This window comes from Peromyscus leucopus, chromosome 1 (assembly GCF_004664715.2).
Source record: "Peromyscus leucopus breed LL Stock chromosome 1, UCI_PerLeu_2.1, whole genome shotgun sequence".
NCBI classification, from domain to species: Eukaryota; Metazoa; Chordata; class Mammalia; order Rodentia; family Cricetidae; genus Peromyscus; species Peromyscus leucopus.
Window position 1 is genome coordinate 58505410 of NC_051063.1, and position 22077 is coordinate 58527486.

At 42.2% G+C, this 22077-nt stretch overlaps 1 protein-coding gene across 8 annotated transcripts in view; it reads right to left on the reverse strand.

Annotated features, from left to right (window-relative positions):
• Positions 1-22077, reverse strand: part of Kmt5b (lysine methyltransferase 5B) — a 51907-nt gene that overhangs the window by 13265 nt on the left and 16565 nt on the right. For 6 of the 8 annotated variants that reach the window (XM_037208568.1, XM_037208574.1, XM_028871636.2 and 3 more), the window contains exons 2-9: positions 17979-18214; positions 10281-10428; positions 7213-7281; positions 3012-3177; positions 2272-2381; positions 612-778; positions 348-367; positions 130-266 (exon numbers count right to left, since the gene is read on the reverse strand). In XM_037208568.1, coding sequence (XP_037064463.1) covers positions 130-266; positions 348-367; positions 612-778; positions 2272-2381; positions 3012-3177; positions 7213-7281; positions 10281-10428; positions 17979-18138 — 977 coding nt within the window. In that variant the 5' untranslated portion in view covers positions 18139-18214. Of the gene's footprint in view, positions 1-129; positions 267-347; positions 413-611; positions 779-2271; positions 2382-3011; positions 3178-7212; positions 7282-10280; positions 10429-17978; positions 18215-22077 lie in introns of those variants that run through there. The other 2 variants (XM_028871642.2, XM_037208580.1) reach the window with 2 other exon arrangements.

The window sequence follows — 22077 nt, forward strand, 5'->3', positions numbered from 1 at the left end:
TGATGACCACTAGTAACAACTGCATCACATCTGCTTCTGTGTCTCAGACTGTGGCTGGTCTGGTAGGGTCAACACCACAACCATCAGGACAGTTATCATGAAGCTGAAGTGGGAAATCTGATCCTTTACCTTTCACAAGTGTAACATTCGCAGAACTCATTATTTTCTCCAAAAAACCCATCTCCATAGTAACAAGAAATTTCTTCTCCAGGTTCAATATCTCTCAGAGCCTTCACACATGCTGTATCTCGACCAGTTGACACAAACTGAAACAGAAGTAACGTGTTAAGAGTTTCACACACAAGGCAGAAACAGAATCTGAGCTATTTGGTTTTCTTTATGCTTACCTTACAGTTAGGTCTGCAATCTGAAAAATGTCCAAAAGAGAAAGTCAATTAACTGCTGATATGATCTGAAACACGAAGTTACAGAATCTGAAAAGGCTTTCCAGACAACTTCACAATTTTCATCAGTTTAAGTCTCAAGTTACACTGGGCATATTTAATAAATCTGAAGACAATGGCCATTCCAAACTCCCCTGAGTATGGCTAGGCCACACTAGCTGTGGGCAGCCAGCCCACACAGCGCAGACGCCTCAGAAGGCAGCTTACCATGATTTATAAATGCAGCAGGACCGAGCCAGAGTTGAGCACAGTTTTTCCTTGTGGAATACATGACACTGAAGTCGTTTTCTCCATGTCTAAGTAGCATGTTCTCCTCAATTTCTGAAAGTTCGGCAATACAACCCACCAGTAATTCTATTTTGTCATTTCGTTTCCTATTTAAAATATGTGATAAAAATTACTAGTAATTATAATAAGGCTTCTTTTAATAAAATAAGCCTTCCCACTAAATAGCAGAAACTGACTTGGAGTCCACCTGAGCATCCTCTCTGGAGCCCCATGGCCTGACTGCTTATCTACCTTACTCCCACAAGAGAACAGAAGCTCCTCCAGGCCAGGCACTGTGCCACTTGTGACTCTCAACACCCTGTAGTGGATCAGCATCTCATGGGAGGCAAGAGGCCAACTACTCGCTGTACAGTATTACATTATTTGCAAATGGGTCCCACAGTAGTGGGGTTATGAGGGCCCAGAACTTTGTCATCATCCAGTAGCATACACCATGCACTAGAAGTGTTCTGCAAGCCCAAACTACAAGCTTAAGTTTCCTAGTCAAGGAAGAAGAGGTGAAATTCCTCTTAATAATGTATTTTAAATCCACATATCCCAAATACTATTTCAGCAGGCAGTCATTATGGGAACCATGAAGGAGAAAGAGAACACAATGAACTCTGGTGGGGCTATCATATAGAACCTCTTCTTTGAGACAGACTACATTTCCAGGACTTCATGAGGCCAGTGGCTACTTTATTGCAAAGTGAGCTCTGAGCCCTAATCTCAAGCCTGCCACCTGCAACACAGGAGCCACTAGATCTAGTCAGCAGCTCAATCACAATCTGAGGCAGAGTACCTTCACATATACCCCACCCCAGGAGCTTACTTGGGAATAATGCATATTCTATTTTAAGGTACCTGACCCCTCAAATTTTTACTATTGAAATTCTAAAGAAATGTCAGAGTTGGATGGTGGTGGTGCACTCCTGTAATCCCAGCACTCAGGAGGCAGAGGCAGGCAGATCTCTGTGAGTTTGAGGCCAGCCTGGGCTACAGAGTGAATTCCAGGACAGCCAGAGCTGCACAGAAAAACCGTCTCAAACAAACAAAGTAACTGTCAGAGGGACTGCCTGCTTCTCCTGGAACATACGGTAAGAGCACAAGAGCATTTTTCTCTTTTTTTTTTATCTTTTTTACTACTTATTTAAACTAGGCTGGCTGGCCTTGAACTCACAAAGATATGCTTGTCTCTGTCTCCTGAGTGCTGGAATTAAAAATTGTCATTACTATTTTTATTTAAGCTGGCATGCATGCATGTTTTTAAGCAGGACTAACACATTCAAATGTTTCTACCTGTAAACCCACCTCAGACTGTTAAGATTTCATCCCCAACCTTTCAGACTGACCCTGGAAACATCCTCCACCTTTCAGCAGTCCAACATGGAGTAGTCATTTAGACTCAACACACTGTGGCTTAGAGATGCAACCAGGTCATCCAGACTTCTACTACCCCCTGAATCAAAAGGTCAGAGCACTGCACTGCTCGTCAAGGAAAGCACTGGCTCTTGCTGACCATGGCTTCTTAAATACTTCACAGACAATTTCAGAATCTTTAAACAGAAGAACACTGAGTTTTGACTAGTGTAATAATTACCACTCTTTTGTTGCAACTATCTTGGCTCCATTTTGTTCTGAAGAATATCTATTACAAGGCAATATTTCAAATCCACTGTCAGTCGCAAACATCCGCAAGTAAATAAAGACCTAAAGCATGGAAAAAATGTGATAGCGATTATCTATTCTGCTAGACTTTCTCAAAATTATAAAAGTATACCATCAACAACAATGTAAACTATTGGGTAGTGAAATGAAAAATTACTTTTAGTCTCAGCATTTCACACATGTGAGCACCTAATGGCTTGGCTCTGCTGCTCTAGAAGTTTATAATGGACTTCACTCCTAGATGAAGACATTTTTTCTTGGAGTATCAGCCACGTCACTTTCCACATTACAGATCTTTACATTCAGTGCTTTGATGAAAAACTAACTCAAGGAGCTGGGGACTAGTCCAGTGGCAGAGCACTTGCCCAGCATGCGCAAGGCCCTGGGTTCAACCTGAAGCTCTGTAAACCACCACCATCATCACTATTAGACTTAAAGTCTCAGTTCTCATAAATATTCAGGCTTCAGTTTACTTATAAATCTATGGGTTTTTTTTTGTTGTTGTTGTTGTTGTTTGTTTGTTCATTTTTTTAGATAGAGCCTCACATTGTAGTCTAGCTGACCCAAATTGACTATGTAGCCCAAATTTGTGATAATCTTCCTGCCTCAATTACCACACTTAGTCCCTACTTATCTGGATATAGGTTAGAAGCATTAATGCACTTAACTTACATGTTCCTTGAATAATTTCTCCTGCATTTTGTTTTTGTTGAGAAAATAATGCCGTGCCCATTCACCTGAAGTCAAACATTTGAAGGCTTTCTCTAAGTGCTCATCTTTCTTAAAGCGTTCAATGACTTCCTTTAGCTCTTCTTGCCTTCCCTTAATAGGCCGAAATCTGAAAAGAATAAAAAATAGCTAGTTTAATTATCTATCACAAGTCTTTAAAATGTTTTAAAAATTGATGTGTTTACAGGCCTGTGTGTATATATGAGCACACATGTATAGAGCCACAAGAGGCTGTCGGATCTCCTGAACTGACAGTTGGAGTGCTGGGAACTGATGTGGGTTCTCGGCAGGAGGAGCCAGCACTTTAACCATTGAGCATCATCACCTCCAGCCCTCCATCATATTCTTGAGCTACTTATCCAACTGAAGAGATCTTAAGGAACTGGTATCCTACAGTTAGCATGGTTATCACAGCAAAGATTTAAAGAAAAAAGAATAATCATCAATTACTACAACAATCACCTGAAAAGATTTTCCTTTTTTTCCCCTCTGTACGCATGTGGTACACATGCGTGTTTGCATGTGTAGATGCATATATGTGTGCATGTGAATGCCAGAGATTGATACTGGGTACCTTTCTCTGCTGCTCTCCATTTTATGTATTCAAGTAGGGTCTTTGGCTGAACTCAGAGCTTGCTGATTCAGCTAGTACAGCTAGCACCTTGTCCCAGGGATGAGTATTGGGGATTACAGGCAGGCGGCCTCATCTATTTGGCTTTTTATGTGGGTTCTGGGAATCAGAACAACAGTCCTCAATACCTATGGCAAATGTGTAAACCCACTGAACCACCTCTCCAGGGCCTAACTTCCTTTCCCACCTCCCCTCAAACAGTATTTTAAAGTTTTTGTTTAACTGCTATCTCATTAACTGTGAAATGAGATGACTCAAAAGCTGCCTGCCTCATACTTCCACTAGTCATCTACTTTGGCAGGCACAAAATGAAAGAGAAAGAATAGAAAAATTCCAGGGAGAGGTCAGAAGGGCATGAGTTTTAGGTGGACTCACACTACAAGAATGCAAGGCAGAGGTCTTGCCAACAAAACCGAGCTATAACAAAAATGCCTGTGTGCACAGCAGAAAACCCCAACATGTTCCAACAGGACCTTTAAACAGATCCCGATGTTCCAAACACCCCAAGCGATGTTGGACAATTTCATCCAGAAAACAGGAAAAATTGCAAAAGTGTAACTCAGGGAATGAGACTGTCAGATTGGCAAAATTTCCTGGGGCAGAATTTTAAAGAGTTTGCTTGTAAAATCAGCCATAATGACTGTAGAGTGTTAGCACGTGGCACAGTCAGGTTCCACCATAGACTCTGTGAGCCCTTTCCTTTGGAGCCATACTCAGCAAAGCCTGAGCTTCTAGTACAGATCTGGGTCTTGATTTTGAGAATTTCTTCCTGCTAAGCAGTGGTGGCACACCCCTTTAATCCCAGCACTCAGAAGGCAGAGGCAGGCAGATCTCTGTGAGTTCAAGGCCAGCCTGGCTTACAGAGTGAGTTCCAGGACAGCAAGGGCTACACAGAGAAACCTTTTTTCAAAATACAAAAATAGGCAAAAAAGAAAAGAAAAACAAATGAACAAACAAAAACAATTTGTTTGCATGTCAAGTTTCATTTGGTTAGTTTTTTCAAATAGAGGTTTTATGTTAAGAACAATAAATAAAGTATTCAACAGACTTAGGGATTGGTGTTCAAATAAAACCCATGAAAAAATATCAGTGGCTCAAGAGAAAAAATATTTAAACTATGTACTTTATTAATATCTTACAAGTGCTGACCTTATGAGTCTGAACACAATGAGATAAGATCTAGACAGATGCCAGCCAAGTTCAGCATGCAACATAACATTCTTCAAATTAAGCTACCACAATGTATTAACTCTTTTTGGAGACAGGATGTCATGTAATCCAGGCTGGTTGTCGCCCTTGATCTCCCAATATAGATGAGGATGGCCTTGAATGCCAAATTTTCTTGCCTCTATCTCCCAAGTGCTGGGAGATTATAGTGTACACTACTATGTATAGTGTCCACTACCATTTCAGTAAGATTTTCAATCACAAGATTTCATCCAGGCTTATTTGTTTTTCTTTCTTTTCTTTTTTTTTTTGAGACAGCTTTTTTATGTAGTTCAGGCTGTTCTGGAACTTGTTCTGTAGACCAGGCTGGCCTCCAACTCAGAGATCCAGCATCTCCGCCTCCTGAGTGCTGGGATTAAAGGAGAGCGCCGCCGCCGCCGCCGCCGCCGCCCGGTCTAGCCACTGTTCTGTGTGTGTATGTATGTATGTATGTATGTATGTATGTATGTATGTATGTATGTATATATTAAATTCATTTATAAATATATTTATATTTACTAAATATAAATAAATATATTTATATTATATTTGGGGGAGCAGTACAGATTTATTTATTTTTATGTGCATTGGTGTTATGCCTGCATGTATGTCTGTGTTCAGGTGCTGGAGTCCCTAGAGCTGGAGTTACAGACAGTTGTGACTTGAATGTGGTTGCTAGAAATTGAACCCAGGTTCTCTGGAAGAGCAACCAGTGTGCTCTTAACCACTGAGCCATCTGAGTACATTTTTTGTTTTTTTGAGACAGGGTTTCTCTGTGTAGCTTTGGTGCCTGTCCCAGATCTTGATCTGTAGACCAAGCTGGCCTCGAACTCAGAGATCTGTCTGGCTCTGCCTCCCTAGTGCTGGGATTAAAGGCGTGTGCCACCATCACCCAGCTTGTTGTTTTTTTGAGACAGCAATACTGTGGAAGATAAAAATTACTCAATCACACAAAACTGTTAATAACTATTAAGAGCCAGAGCAAAAAAAGAGGACCTTAGAAATAAGAGAAAAACTTCTTATAACATTTTGGGTTTTTTTTGAAACAGTGTCTCTCCATGTAGACCAGGCTGGCCTCAACTGAGATGCACCCACCTCTGCCAATCAAGTGCCTCTCTAATTTTTCTAGGAGATACAATCTCACAGCAAACTTTCTGCTCCTCTGGCTCTTAGAATCTTCCTGTCCCTCGTCCGCAGTGACTTTTGAGCCTCAGGTGCAGGAGCTGTGCTGTAGAGGTATTAGCTGGGACTGGGCTGCACAACTCTACATTTTGATCAGTTGTGGTTTGTCTGTAATGGGCTCTGTCTGTTTCAAAGACAGGGACTACACTTACGTGTGGTGTAAGGACACATATTTAGAATGTAGTTAGGGAATGTGCTGCTTTAGTAAAGTGGCAGTGGTGTGTTCTCCACCAACCTCCATGACTTTACTAACCCTGGATAGCCGGCTAGGTTTCCAGTCTGTCTATTTAAGTTGTTCCAGGTCAGCCAGAGCTATATAATGAGACCCTGTGCCTCAACATATTAATAATTATAAAAATTTTAATTGCTAAAAAGCTCTCCCTAATGGGGCTGGAGAGATGGATCAGTACTTCAGACCCTTTGCTGCTCTTCCTGGGGGGGTTTGAGTTCTGTTCCCAGCACCTACATCTTTTTGGGTTGTTTTTTCTTTTTCAAAACAGGGTTTCTCTGTGTAGCCCTGGCTGTCCTGGAACTCACTCTGTAGACCAGGCTGGCCTTGAACTCAAGAGATCTCCCTGTCTCTGCCTCCTGAGTGCTGGGATTAAAGGCTTGCATCAATGTATATGTGCTTTTAATTTGTTTAAATTACTATTACTAAGACTAGACTCTCTCCCTATCCCTTTTGAAGGCAAGGTCTCACCATGTAGTCCTGATTGGCATGGAACCTGCTATGAAGACCAGGCTGGCCTCAAACTCAGAGATCTGTCTGACGCTGCCTCCAAGCAAGACTATACTATTTAAAAGGTTTAAAAAGTCCTATTTTGGGGACTGGAGAGATGGCTCAGTGGTTAAATGCCCTGTCTGCTTTTCCAGAGGACCTGAGTTCAAGTCCCAGCACCTACATGGCAGTTTATAACTGTAACTCCAGTTCCAGGGAATCCAACACCCTCAGAGAGACACATACATGCAGGCAAAACGCAGATGCACATAAAATAACAAAAAAAAAAAAATCATTTTTGAAAAGTCCTATTTCAATGATATGGCAAATGGTTTAGCATTAAGGCACATTACTCAGGACAGAACCATAGGCTAGTGCCTTGCTTGTTTGAAATTCGAGCTACCTACCTTACAGGGTTGTTGTGAGAAAAACTGTCAGCTTTTGAAATATGTCTCGAGCTCCTTGAAGGAAAGGCGCTATACAAATGCAAAACAAACATTAAGGATTATTTGTACAATCCGTATTCATCATCTCTAAACATTCATTGTAGCACAAATCTTTAAAACACCAATATTTAAGACTTTATGAATCCACAGGGATATTTCACAGATAGCAATGCCAGGTTGTTAAAATCTTTTCTTCCCATAATACAACTTTACCATTGATTAGAAATTTTATTATTATATATCCTAGTCAGGCATCAAATTCCAAAAGGATAACATAAAGTAACTTATAAATGCATATCCAGAAGAGGACATGCCTAAGGAAACACACAGCAGCTGACAACTACACAGCTAGAATGATGGAAGGCTAAGACGGCAAGGCAACTTTAGACTGGGGGAAAATACAGAAAAGTTTCAAAGGAAAAGTCCCAGACAATAATTCTTGCTTCATAAACAATTTCATCAATTCTTTGATCTACACCTGACTGACTCCCCTCACCCCACAAGACAGGGTTTCTCTGTGTAGCCCTGGCTGCCCTGGAACTCACTCTGTAGACCTGGCTGGCCTCGAACTCAGAGATCTGCCTGCCTATACTGGGATTAAAGGTGTGCACCATCGCCGTCGAGCCCCAACTCCCTTTTTAAAAAAATTAGAGGTATTGCCCACAACTCTAGTCTCCTGTTATTTTTTTTTATTTTTGTTTTAAATTTTTTAAAATTTTATTTATTTTTATTTTATGTGCATTGGTGTTTGGCCATGTGTGTCAGGTCCCCTGGAACTGGAGTTACAGGCAGTTGTAAGCTGCATGGAGGTGCTGGGAATTGAACCCAGGCCCTCTGGAAGAGCAGCCAGGGCTCTTAACCGCTGAGCCTTCTCTCCAGCCCTAGTCTCCTGTTACAAAGAAAATATAAGTTTCATAGTTGACAGGAAGCAATTCAAAAAATCCCAGCAAATGAGAATTCCTATTTCACACTTACTATGTTCTCATTATACAGCTTGGCCTCATTGGTAGGTAAATGCTGGGTCACTAAGATCAAAACATCAGCACTTGAGCTAAGCATGGGGCTGCACACCTTTAACACAGCACTCAGGGCCAAGGCATTACTATGAATATGAGGCCAGCCTTGGCTACACAGCAAGACCCTGCCTCAAAACCAAAATCAACACATGAAAAGTCAAAGCATAAGCATTCAAACCAGAGCTGGCTTTGCAAATTCTCAAATCATAAAACTTATATTATTGCTTTAAAACACATTCCTGAAAGCACCCGGAAAGATGATGAGAGGAGGCAAATGGGAGAAGAAAGAGAAGTAGAGCTGAGATTACAGGTTAGCAAGTGTACAGTCATCCCCAGAACCACAGCATGCATTGAAGAGAGACAGAGAGACAAGAGAAAGTGCATGCCTCAACACAGCTTGCAAGGAGCTGCAAAACTCCAGCTTGTGAGAAAGCCAGCAACTGCACAAGGAGCCCTGAAAGGCCAAGGGCATGCTGTTAGGGGGTGGAGCAACCCCGCCCACTCCCCCAGGTTGGCTCAGCTGAGTGGACTAAATGCTGCACTGAAAAACACTGACTTTAGGTACTCCATCTTCTATGGGAACAGAACACAGTTAAGTCAGAAGTACTCTCATACAAGGTCAAGGGAATTAATAACTGTGACAATACTGAGATTTTCTCCCTCCCTTCCATTTTCTTTCTCTTTCTCTCTCTCCACTCCCCTCATGATAGGTAAATACTCCAGTGAGCCACACCCTTAGCCCTCTGAACTTCACTTTGTGACCACATGGTTTTCAGTGAGCCTCAGGAAACCTGGGTTACGACTAAAACACTCTAAATACAGACCAGAAGCTTGTTAGAAATACAGAATCCCAGTTTCCATCCATAGGCTGAGAAGAAATCACAACACTTCCTACTGGGGAGCCAGTGGTACGTATAACCCTTCAGCCTCTGGAACAGAGCCTAGGGTTCAGAACACTCTTCCATAAGCCACTAAATTTTTTGTTCTAATTCTAATGGAATTACCTTCCGAAGAATTTCATATGCCTCTGTATCTCAACATATAAGAAATTATCAACATTAGACAACTTAAGTAATCTACTTATTTAAAAAAAACACAAGAGAGCCAGGGATACAACTAAAGGGTGACTGAAATCCTATCAGCATCATCTTCCAGGAGAATGAGACCAATACCATTGAGTAGAAGAGGAGAAATTGGACTCAAAGTAGTGTAAGCAAGGCTACAGGTGGGTCCAGGGTGCAGTTTTGCTAATAGCCTCAGCTCCAATCCAATGTTTCACTTCAGTTCCTAGAAAGGGACAAATCTTAAAGAGGAAAGGGTATGCAAGGCTTCCTTCCAGCTCCCGTCTCCCCTGACAATCAGAGCTCATTGGCCTGGTTTTCCAATTCTTCCTGGATGGTCATGGACATCAAGAAGCCTGTGTGTCATGGAGATGAGAAGGAATGGGCTTAGTCTGCGTCTCATCTCTAAATCCCCAGTGACACATTTCCATCAGATAGATTCAAAACCCTTTGCCACAGAAGCAAAGAGAGAAAGAACTTATAAGATGTGTCTTCTCCAAGAAGAGACGGTACTTAAGAGAACTAGAGTAAAGTCAGAGACTTCAGATGCCAAGAACCAGAGCTGGGCATGGTAATGCAAGCCTAGCACTCAGAAAGTGACTCAGTCTCTCCTCTCCCCGACCCCACGACCCCACAACTCTGATATTAAAGATGAGGTATTCCAAGACTGCCGCTGCAGTAGATTCTGACTGACAGAACATCTTAGACTCTAAACAGGTTCCCAACTGCTTATGGAATATGTTAGTCATGAACTGACCCACCAGCACAGGATGGAAAGGCAGTCACCTTCCCAGATTCCACTTGCTTCTCTTGGCTCAAAGAAACTGTTCTGTATCAAAGAACTTTACTTTTATTGTCATTTATAATTCTGAAGATAAGTAAGATATACCACCTGTTTTCTTAAGTTTGACATCATTACTGGCTCTATGCAGGAAAAAAAACTTACAATTACCTAGTATTCATTTTGTGTGTCTGAAAACCTAAATAGGGATCAAGAACCAAACTGGTTGCTAAGTCGTCGTTCTCACAGAGCTCCTTGGCGGACATTCCAGAGGACGGCACATAGCGACTCTGCCCTTCAAATCCTGAGTTACCATGACCTGTGGAAAGCAAAAGAAACTTGGTGAAAACTACTCAATCTGTTTAAAAATCCCCACTGCATCCAAACTGGCATCGTTAGCTGGAGTTACGTCAATCAAACAGAAACCCAGATGCAGTAAATCCAACCACTGAGAAAATGTGGGCAGTTGACAATACCAGATTTCCTAAGAACAGGGTCAAGGGAGTTGAGAGCTGGCTTTCTTTTCCTCTCCAGAAACAGTAAAGACAGCACACCAGGCCACTACAGACAGGGCTGAGCGAGAATGAAGCAAAAGGGATGCAGACAGTCATGAGGAAAGGCCACAAACATGGATCCCAGGAACCAATGGGTCTGAAGAAATTAAGTTGGTCAATATCCTCTTTTTATGGGCATCTAAGAACCAGGGGTTAAAAAACTTGCCTGGGATTAAGAGTTACACAGATGCAAGGGAAGAAGTGGAATGAAAATGAGAGGCTGATGTCTACCCAACTTCTGTTTGAGAGAATTCTCAAGGAGATAACGTAATGGATAACGTAAGTGGTTGGGGCTCACTGTCGAGAAGCAATGCAGACACGGCATGCCCAGGAACAAAGCTTCATCAGTGTTGAAGGCTGATGGGTACAGCGTTCAGTCTGCTCCTGGAATTAGCACATAATTTACAAAGTGCTGAGGAGAATGAGACACAGCGGGAGCTTTAACCTTTTCATCCATTCTTTCACAAAATAAACACATGAGTCCTTGCTAAGGAGTAGGTACTTGATTTTTGAAATATTTGCATGTAGGGCTGGAGAGATGGCTCAGTGGTTAAGAGCACTGACTGCTCTTCCAGAGGTTCTGAGTTCAATTCCCAGCAACCACATGGTGGCTCACAACCACCTGGTGCCCTCTTCTGGCCTGCAAGGACACATGCAGACAAAACACTGTATACATAATAAACAAAAATAAATCTTAAAAAAAAAATATTTGCATGTAGGCATGTGAAAAGTTATCTAAGAGGCTGGAGAGATGGATCAGCCATTAAGAGTACTGGCTACTCTCCCAGCGAACCTGGGTTCAATTCCCAGCACCTATACAACAGCTCATAACTGTCTGTAACACCAATCCCAGGAGATTTGAGACAAGGTTTCTCTGTGTAGCCCTGGCTGTCCTGGAACTAGCTCTGTAAACTAGGCTGGTCTCAAATTTAGAGATCCTTCTGCCTCTGCTCCTGAGTGCTGGGATTAAAGGCATGCACCATCACTGCATGGCATGGGATCTGATTTCTGAAGGCGCTGGGCACATATACAGACATACAGGCAGGCAAAACACCCATACACATAAAAATCACAACAACAAAAAGCAGCCTAAATTGTTGCCTGGGTCAAACCTAGAGCTTCATGCATGCAAGATAAGCACTGAGATATATATATGTCCTTAAGACTAAACCTGCTGCATTTTCTCAAAGTTGTGTTGAAATACAATTGATCTTCAACACAATTCACCAGGTGAAACAAACAATTCAATGGTTAATAGATTCACAGAATTGTTCCCTCATGACCATCTCCCCATCTTGACCCAAAAGCCTTTCTGTCCTCCCCAACTGCTCAGACCGCAGCAACCATTAATCTCCTTTGTTTCTTTCGATTTGCCTGTTCTGAAAACTTCACATAGTGGAATCAAAGTATATGTGGTCCTCTGTGATTGGCTTATCAGTATTTTTGTCCTTATGGTTCAAAAACTCAACTGCAGCTGGTATACATCTGACCTGTTTCCATTTGGGAACTATTATGGGTAATGCTGCCACAAACCTCTGTATAAAAATACTATGTGTTCACAAAGTGCTCCCAGTGGGGAATCTCATTTCTACCAGTGTTGGGGAGTCAAAGGCTCCCTGTCCTTGCCAACAGCAGGTACTGCCGGTCATCTTGACTCTAGCTGTCCAGGTGGCAGTGAAGTGGTACTGTGGAGTTTTGATTTGCATTCTGTGCTGACTAAATAAATATGCTACTGGCTGTTTGTCTATCTCTGGAGCAACGTATCTACTCAGATCTTTAGTCCATTTTAAAGTTGGACTCTGTCTTTTACCTTTGTGTATTCTGGAGATGGCCCTTTGTAGATGCATGATTTGGAACTAGTTCTCCTACTTTGCGGCTGTCTTATCACTTTTTGATAATTTCCTTTAACATGTGGTTTGTGATTTTGAATTTTTTCTTGTTTCTTGTGTTTTTAATGTCCTATTTAAAAGAACACTGTCTAATGTCAACTCAGGAAAATGTTGCCTGTGTTTGCTCCTGGACTTTTAACTTTTCACACACATAGTGTACCAGGTTCTCTTCATTCTGGATACAAAGATTTGATTCTCCTTCATTGTATTTTTTCTGACCTCTATTAAAAACAAAAAACAGGCCGGGCGGTGGTGGCGCACGCCTTTAATCCCAGCACTCGGGAGGCAGAGCCAGGCGGATCTCTGTGAGTTCGAGGCCAGCCTGGGCTACCAAGTGAGCTCCAGGAAAGGCGCAAAGCTACGTAGAGAAACCCTGTCTCGACAAAAAAAAAAAAAAAAAAAAAAAAAAAAAGAATACCTTTGTTTAAAAAAAAAAAAAACAGGCTGGGGATGCAGCTCAATGGGGAGAGGAGGCACTTATCTAGAAACCACAAGCTTTAGTGGTAGCAAACCCTCCTACCTTTGCAGACAGATGCAAACTCTGAGTTTATTCTGGTTCTCAAATCTATTCCAGGACCACAGATGCACTGATCATCCTTGTGCTGATTACTGCAGCAGTTACAAAGTTTTGTTTTGTTTTTTTTAAAGATTTATTTATTTATTACAGATACAGTGTTCTGCCTGCATGTATCCCTGCATGCCAGAAGAGGGCACCAGATCTCATTATAGATGGTTGTCAGTCACCATGTGGGTGCTGGGAATTGGACTCAGAACCTCTGGAAGAGCAGCCAGTACTCTTAACCTCTGAGCCATCTCTCCAGCCTGTTAAGGAAGTTTTGAAATAGAAGAACCATAGGCTCCTATTCTCTCTGTACTTCCCCTCCACACAGTCTCTCTGTCTCTCTCTCCTTCCTTCTAATAAAGCTCTAGAAAGGTTAAAAAAAAAAAAAAAAAGAAATAGAAGAACCACAGTTTCTTTTTTTTAAAAGATTGATTGATTGATTGATTATGTATACAGTGTTTTGCCTGCGGGTATCCCTGAATGCCAGAAGAGGGCACCAGCTCTTATTACAGATGGTTGTGAGCCAGCATGTGGTTGCTGGGAATTGAACTCAGGACCTCTGGAAGAGCAGCCAGTGCTCTTAACCACTGAGCCATCTCTCCAGCCCGAACCATAGTTTCTTAACTTCATTTCCCCAACCCCAAACATTGTTTGCTATTCTAGGTTCCTTGAATTTCTGTGTTTTAGGATTTGTCATTTTTTTCAAATATGCCAGTGGGATTGTGACACCTGAAGAATATTCCCATTTCTTGTCTAATCAATGAACAAGCAACGTGTTAGTCTGCCTATTTGGTCTTCAATTTTTTTTCAACAATGTTTTTCAGTTTTCAGATATACCTTTAATACTATGTAGATTCTTATTGCTATTTTGGGGTGGCACTGTAAATGAGATGTTTCTGTTAGTAGTGCTCAGGGCTGAACCCAGAGCTTCTTACAGGACAGGTGAATCACTCTGTCACAAACCTACATCCTCAGTTTTTAATTTTCTCCCACCTCCCCATGGTTTTTCAAGACAAGTTTCTCTTTGTAGCTCTGGCTATCCTGGAACTTGTAGACATGGCTGGCTTCAAACTCATAATGATCTGCCTGCCTCTGCCTTCCAAATGCTGTGATTTTTTTAAGCAAGGTTCTTGCCATGTAGTCTAGGCTGGTCTTGAACTTTAGCAATTCCCTGCCTCACCCTTTAGAATACTGGGATTAGTAAATGAAATTTTCTTCACTCTATCTCTATGTTTTGTTTGTTGTCTTCTTTCTCCTTCTTTTCTGTCCCCCCCCCCCCCCCCCCCCCAGACAGGGTTTCTCTGTGTAGCCCTGACTGTCCTGGAACCCACTCTGTATCTGTAGACCCGGTTGGCCTTGAACTCAAGAGATTCACCTGACTCTGCCTCCAAGGTGCTGTGATTAAAGGTGTGCGCCACCACTGCCTGGCTTGTTTTCTGAGACAGAATCTTGTTATATAGCACAGGCTGACTTCAAATTTGGGCAATCCTCCTGCCTTACCCTGACAGGTACTTAGATTACAAGCATGTGCCACTACGCCCAGCTCTGTACTTCATACATATGTATATGTGCCTGTGTGAGTTTATGTAAACCACATACATGTGGGAGCCTGCTAAGGCCAGAAGAGGGTCTAGACCCTAAACTTAGGTTCTCTGAAAGAACAGTAAACATTTTTTTTTCTCCAGCCCCACACTTCATTTTTGACGCATGGAACAGTTTTCTAAATTCACTCTGCAGCTGCTGTTCAGAGAGAGTAAGATAACATGTCTAATGTGCTTGTTCTAAGTGACTCCCTGGGTATGTGCAGGATACAGAGGTAAAGAAGGCAGGGTCTCATGTAGTCCAGGATGGTTTTGAACTCACTATGTAGCTGGGATGACCTCTATCTTCATCTCCCAGGGCTAGAATTATAGGCATGTGCCACCATTAACTTCATTTGTAAATGGCTCATTCAAAGACTAACTCTGAGGGGTCAGGGAGATGGCTGAGTAAGCAAAGTGCATGCTGGGCAAGCATCAAGATCTAAATTCAGATCTCCTGCACCTACATAAAAGCCAGGGGTGGTATCATACATTTGGATAGGCTGAAGGGGTGGAGTAAGAAGAATCCCTGGAGCTCACTGGGCATCCAGTCTAGTCAACCAAACTGATGAGCTCCAGGTTCAGTAAGAGATCCTGTCTCAAAAAAAAAAAAAAAAAAAAGATGGGTATTTGCCACCAAGCCTGATCGTTTAACCTGAGTTCAATCCCCAGAATCTACATTCTGGAGAGAACTGGCTTCTCTGAGCTGTCTTCTGACCTCTACATGCACAATATTACACATGCATGACACTGCACATACATACACCAACACATACACACATTAAATCATTAAATAAATTTTTAAAAAATCATAAAGAATGGAAAGAGACTTCTGGCTTCTACATGTGTATCACATGCACACATACCACATGATCAAAACAAATACAAGTATTGTCTAAGGAAATGGCTCAGTGGGTTGATTTTGGATCCTCTACACCCATATAAAAGTTGGGTACAATGGTGTAGTGTCAACCCCAGCACCAGAGGGAGTTGGGGACATGGGGACAGAGAAAGACTGACCCAGGGGCTTACTGGCAGTCAGTCTAGCCAAAAGAGTGCAAGCTCCAGGTTCAGTGAAAACACTCTGTCTCCAAAAGTATATAGTGACAGAAGAAGGCATATGTCAATCTCTGTCCTCTAGACCTATACATCCACATTCAACCACAACCACACACGCACCTTTTAAAAAAAAAAAGTGGAGAGTAAAGAAGATACCCAACATCTATAAATGCTATACCAGCTGGTTTCCATCTTCAAACTGATTTGCTAGTATTTTTGTGAAGGATACTTTTGTTCACATTCAGAAGCAATAGTAGTCTGTACTTTTTCTTGTGATATCTAGTTTTGGCATCGGGGTAAGAAAATGAGTTATAAGCATTCCTAAGACTTTCTCAAGAATAGGTATCAATTCTTGAGACATCTCAGAGAATTGACCAACGAAGCCCTCTGGGCCTGAGATTTTCATTGTGGGTAATTTTAAATGACTACTTATTAAAAGTTTTCCTCTGTCTCCCAAGTGCTAGGATTAAGGTATGTGTCACCTTACTCAACTTGCTTTCCTTTTTGATTTATGAGGGTGCACTAGTAAATTTGTATTGATTCTAATCTTTACTCTATGGTAGAAATTTTTTATGAATTCAATCTTTTTAAGTTTGCTTACTTTTGTTACATGGCCTGGCATATGATGTGTCCTGGAGAATATTTCATGTATACTTGAGAATAATAAATATAATGCTGTTTGGTGAACAGAATGTTCTACTAGTATCTGATTGGTCTAGTTGATTTACAGGGCTGTTTCAATCTACCCTTCTCCCGTTCACCTCTGGCCCAATGCTGGGCCCACTGCTGAAAGTGGATTGCTCTAGTCCCCCACTTCCTGCTGCACTGTCCACTGTTCTCATCAGTGCTGCTAGCAGTTAGCTTTGTGTGTTGTGGGCCTGGTTTTAAGTCAGGTTGACCATCTCTAATACTAATACTTTGTGCTCCTTCTCCTCTGCCACTGGCTCTCTCTGCACTGTTCAACCTGCCCAACAACATTTAGCATGATGCTGTCTTCTCCACATTCTGTATCTTCAACAGTTCAACTTAATCTAGACCTTTTACTAAAAACTTTTATGCATAAGCAGAGGCCAACAATTTTATTCATAAGTTGCAAAAGTGCCAAGTTTTCTGACCAGAGCAATGGCACTGAGAGGGCACAGTTGTCAGCGTCTGCTGAAAGATACCTGGGGGGAGCTGGTGACCACGCAGGGAAGAGCTAGTTAGTTTTGGGTTCCCTCACATTCTTAATTTCAAACACGAATTATGCCCAATTTTCCACAGAAACACTGATCTGAGCAGATCTGGAAGGAGTAAAGGCACCTGAGCCCAATGAACAGCATCAACTCTTAGAGCTAAGGAGAAACTACAGAAAACAGCAGCAGAGCCCCAACACAACTGAGGAACTTCCATAGTGGCTGACTGATGTTAGGAAAAGCAGAAATTAAAGAGTCACCCTTAACATGGGCAGATACTTCTGAATAATATTCCTGTAATACTCAGGCATAGGCTTGTTCTAGGATATTTTATTGTGGAGAAGAGTTAAGAAATGGGAACCATCCTACAATTTCTTCAACTCTCAGAAAAGTAGCCTCTTCCCCACCAAGAACCATAGAGAGTCAGAAGTAACTTCTTACCATAGGATTTCCCTATAACTCAGCAGTCCATGAAATCTGAACAGATGACAAGGACTATGAGGATACCCTAAGGGCCATCTCTTCTCCATCGACTCCTCATATAAAAGAGGTAACTCTATGCTCCAGCTTGCTCCATGAAGCATTTATGGAAGTCACAGCAAGGCATTTCTTTATACTTAAATATAAGAAATTCAGTAGTAGCTAGCATTTTAAAACTCCTACAGAACAGATAAACCTTCTACAAGTTATGAGCATCACAGATATTACATAAAGCAAGAAACTTAAGTTTTATATTTTACATGATAAGAATCAAAACTGCCATTGTGTTTGTAGTCCCAACTACTTTGGAGGCTGAAGCAGGAGGATCACTTGAGCCCAGGAGTTTAAGTCAAACTTGGGCAACATAATGGGACGGACGGGGACACACACACACACACACACACACACACACACACACACACACACACACACACACGAAAAGAAAAAGGAGTTAAAATGGACTTCTGAGAATGTAAAGACTACTGCTGACTGTGAGAATAGAAGCACCTGGACGCTGAAGGGAACAAAGTCGCACCCCAATCAAAACAGTGAGATGAAGCGTGTACATACATCTGTTGGACCGCCTCTCAACGGCGTTTCTGCCAGTCTTCAGGGTGTCCTTTCCCGCGTGCTGGAATTTGGATTGATTCTGCTGATGGTCATTAGACAACTTGCCTCCATTTCTCCTGCCATTCACCACCATGTTCTTGGAGTCTCCCAACCACTTCATACCCACAGACAGCCTGACCCAGGAGCATTTAGTCACTCTCTTCAGATAGCTTAGAGAATAATTTCAATGTTCTCTCCTAACAGAAACAAAACATGAAAAACAAAACAAAACGGGGAGGTAAATATATGGAAGACCATGTCAACAGACTGTAAGAAAGACACACAGACCACTCTTGTCTCCCTTCCACCACCACATGTCAGTCTCAAGTGGAGTGTCCCAAACTTCCCACAGCCGGCTTCCAGCTCCATGAACATTTCCTTTCCAGTTACCAAGAGCAGAGATCCATTATCACCTGAGCACAGCTCAAGAATGCACAATACAATGGTAACCTCTAGGAACTGTTAGTTCTAGAGAACTACAAGAGAATTAATCTCTTTTGTCTCTAGAAAAGCTTAGGAAAAGGCATCTAGGTGAAGTTTTGTCCTCCCCACAAAGGGACTACTGTAACCTTTAACTCTTTACTTACTGCGTAAGAAACCGACCGGAACCAAGCCTGATTCCCAGGCCCCCATGGGTTGAAAAAGACCCAGCTCTCCCAAGTTGTCCTCTGATCTCCAGACTCATGACATGAATTTCCTATCTTTCCACTGTTTGAAGGCATTTAAGGACCCATATTCCAGTCATACCCATTTGGAAACATGTGCCTTCCTGTGCCTCACAATGGTAAGAAAATTGAGGGAAGCAATGTGTACACAGTATTCTTTATTATCTGAACCTGAATGAGCTGGGTTTAGGAAAGGGGATTTATTTGAGGGTCTGATAGGTCCCTCTGCTGCTGTTAAATGAATGAGTGACAATGCTGGATGTGATGTCGCCTCACTAAGAATGACACTTTAGTTCAGTCAGACTAAAGAGCACAAGTGAGAACATGCAAAACTGTAGAACCTCAAAACTGAAGGGCGTCTGTGAGTAACTGCACAACCCCGTCAGGGCACAGCTGAAATGCTGCAGCTAGCCTGCTCCAGAAACAATGCAACTCAGCACTTTCAGCCATGACTCTCCGATTATATCGATAACACACATGGATCTTTCTCTTCACAAAGGCATAGAAAACTACAAGTGATAACTATTGTTGAGAGCGATGACTAGAGCCAGGGTCTCACACAGGCTAAACATGTATTCTACCACTGAACCACAACCCTAGCATGATAAATTCTGAAGACCGTCAAGGAATGCACACCTTTAACGATACAAACATAAAACATCCATTTCCATGTGCCTTCAGAGCTCTTTGGATGACTTCACAAAAGGGAAAAAGGGGGGTTGGGCAAAGGTAAAAGATGCCTGGCTGATATTGAGGTAACGGTCTCTGAGGTACTTTCCTCTAGGTCTGTTTCTATTTACAGGTACTGTTTAACTTTTATTGTACCTGTCCTTCAGTTCTTGTAGGATTTTCATTAAACTCAGAGAAAAGCTCCTGCTCAAACTACATCAGATATAAACTAAATATTATCTAAACAATAAATTTTCTTTAAAAACTTAAATGTTTTTGAAGATTTCTGGTGCCCTTGGAAGATAGGAGTTACAGGGGGCTATGAGATGCTTGATGTGGGTGCTGGGAATTGAACACAGGTCCTCTGCAAAAGCAGTATATGCTCTTACCCACTGAGCCATCTCTTCAGTCTTGAATTTTGTAAGCTTTCACTGATGATCAAATACTGTGTACAATGCTGAAGCTCGGGAAGAAAGACCGAATTACATTACTGTATATCATGTGTGTGCAGTGCCCTTGGAAGATGTTGGATAGTCTGGAGCAGGAGTTAACAAGCAGTTGTGGGTGCTGGGAACCAAACTAAGGTCCTCTAAGAGAGCAACAAGATGGCTCAGTGGGTGAGACTGCTTGTCACCAAGGCTGACAACATGTGTCTGATCCCCAGAACTCACACAGTAAAAGAAGAACAAGGTGACGTTCACTGCCACATGAGCACTGCTTCACATGACCACTTTCCCTCCCAAATAAATTTATTTTGCTTTGTTTTTTCAAGACAGGATTTCTTTGTGTAACAGTCCTGGTTGTTCTAGAACTTGCTTTGTAGACCAGGCTGGCCTTGAACTCACTGAGACCCACCTGCTTCTGCCTCCCGAGTGCTGGGATTAAAAGTATGCACCATCACCACCCAGCCAAATAAAAGTTTTTTAAATTAAAGGACCAATTAAACAATATCTTTACTTTCTGTGTATGGGTGTTTTGCCTGCATGCATGTCTGTGCACCATGTGCATGCCTGGTGCCCAAAGAGGAAGAAGAGGGTTTTAGATCCCTTGGAACTGAGTTATAGATGGTTGTGAGCTGCCATGTGGATGCTGAGAATCAGACTCTGGTCCTCTGTAAGAGTAGCCAGTGTTCTTAATCACTGAATTATTTCTCCAGCCCAGAATCCAGTTGTCTTGTCTCCACCACCAGCATCTGGGACAACACACAATGGACTAGAACCCTCAGCTATTAGTAGATGTTGTGGTCTAAACTGCTGCACTGCAAAAATATGTTCATACTGTCTTGAACTGTGAATTAGTTACTGCCTGGCCTCTTTAAAATTAGATATCCCCAGTGCTAAGGCTCAAGCACACATACATCAGGACACACAGATGCCACCACCCACGACCTCCCTATTTCTCCTGCTACTGTGCTTTGGGCTCAGCGCTTAGTTTAGTTCTGTACCTCTAGGAAAAAAGACAAAGAGAACCTCAAGGTCTTTTGGTCCTTTTGGAAATCTGTCCCAAGATGTTCCATGTGACACACCACTTATGAATAATGACTGAAGAATGTGTTTTTAGGAGTCTTAATGGTAAACTGTAGAACAGGACTGACAGATATGGCTTCAAAGACTTAATTTATATGATGTTTGTGCCAGTGCCCACAGAGGCCAGAAGAGGGCATCATATCCCTGAGAGTTGGAGTTACAGATTTGAGAGCTGCCTGACCTGGGTGCTGGGTCAGAACTTGGGTCCCAATAGGGCAGCAATTGCTCTATGCAGAATCTTTAAATTCCAATGAGAGTTGCACTCAGGGGACTCAAAGGAAAAACCCCAGTTGTGGTAACACCTCTGTGTGGTACACATGTCAGCGTGAGGACAACTGCTTTAAATCATTCTTTCATTGTACCATCTGCCAGGGTAAAGAAGAGAGGACAACTTTCTTTTCTTTTTAAGAAAGTTAATGGGGGGCTGGAGAGATGGCTTAGAGGTTCAGAGCACTGGCTGCTCTTCCAGAGGTCCTGAGTTCAATTCCCAGCAACCACATGGTGGCTCACAACCATCTATAATGAGATCTGGTGCCCTCTTCTGGCCTGCAGGCATAATGCAAACAGAACACTATACATAATAAATAAATCCTTAAAATAAAGAAAGAAAGAAAAAAAATAGCCAAATGAATGGAAACACATGAACTATGAACCAAAGGCTGAGGGGCCCCCAGCTGGATCAGGCCCTCTGAATAGGTGTGACAGTTGATTGGCTTGATCTGTTCGGGAGGCATCTAGGCAGTGTGACCAAGTCCTGTGCTCATTGCATGAGTTGGCTGTTTGAAACCTGGAGCTTATGCAGGGACACTTGGCTCAGGCTGGGAGGAAGGAACTGGACCTGCCTGGACTGAGTCTACCAGGTTGATCACAGTCCTCGGGGGAGGATTTGCCCTGGAGGAGGTGGGAATGGGGGGTGGGCTGGGGGTAAGGGGAGGGGGTGGGAGGGGGGAGAACAGGGGAACCCGTGGCTGATATGTAGAACTGAATGGTATTGTAAAATAAAATAAATAAAATTTAAAATAAATAAATAAAACAATAAAAAAAAATAAAAAGAAAGTTAATGGAACAGAAATTTAACCTACCAGAAATTCTACCAAGGAAATCTTTTCTAAGTTTTAGGAAAGCTCACTGCAAATCATCCCAGCACTGCAAGCTGCTATGGCTGTGACGGAATGTAGGTTAACAGCCAAAGAACTAACT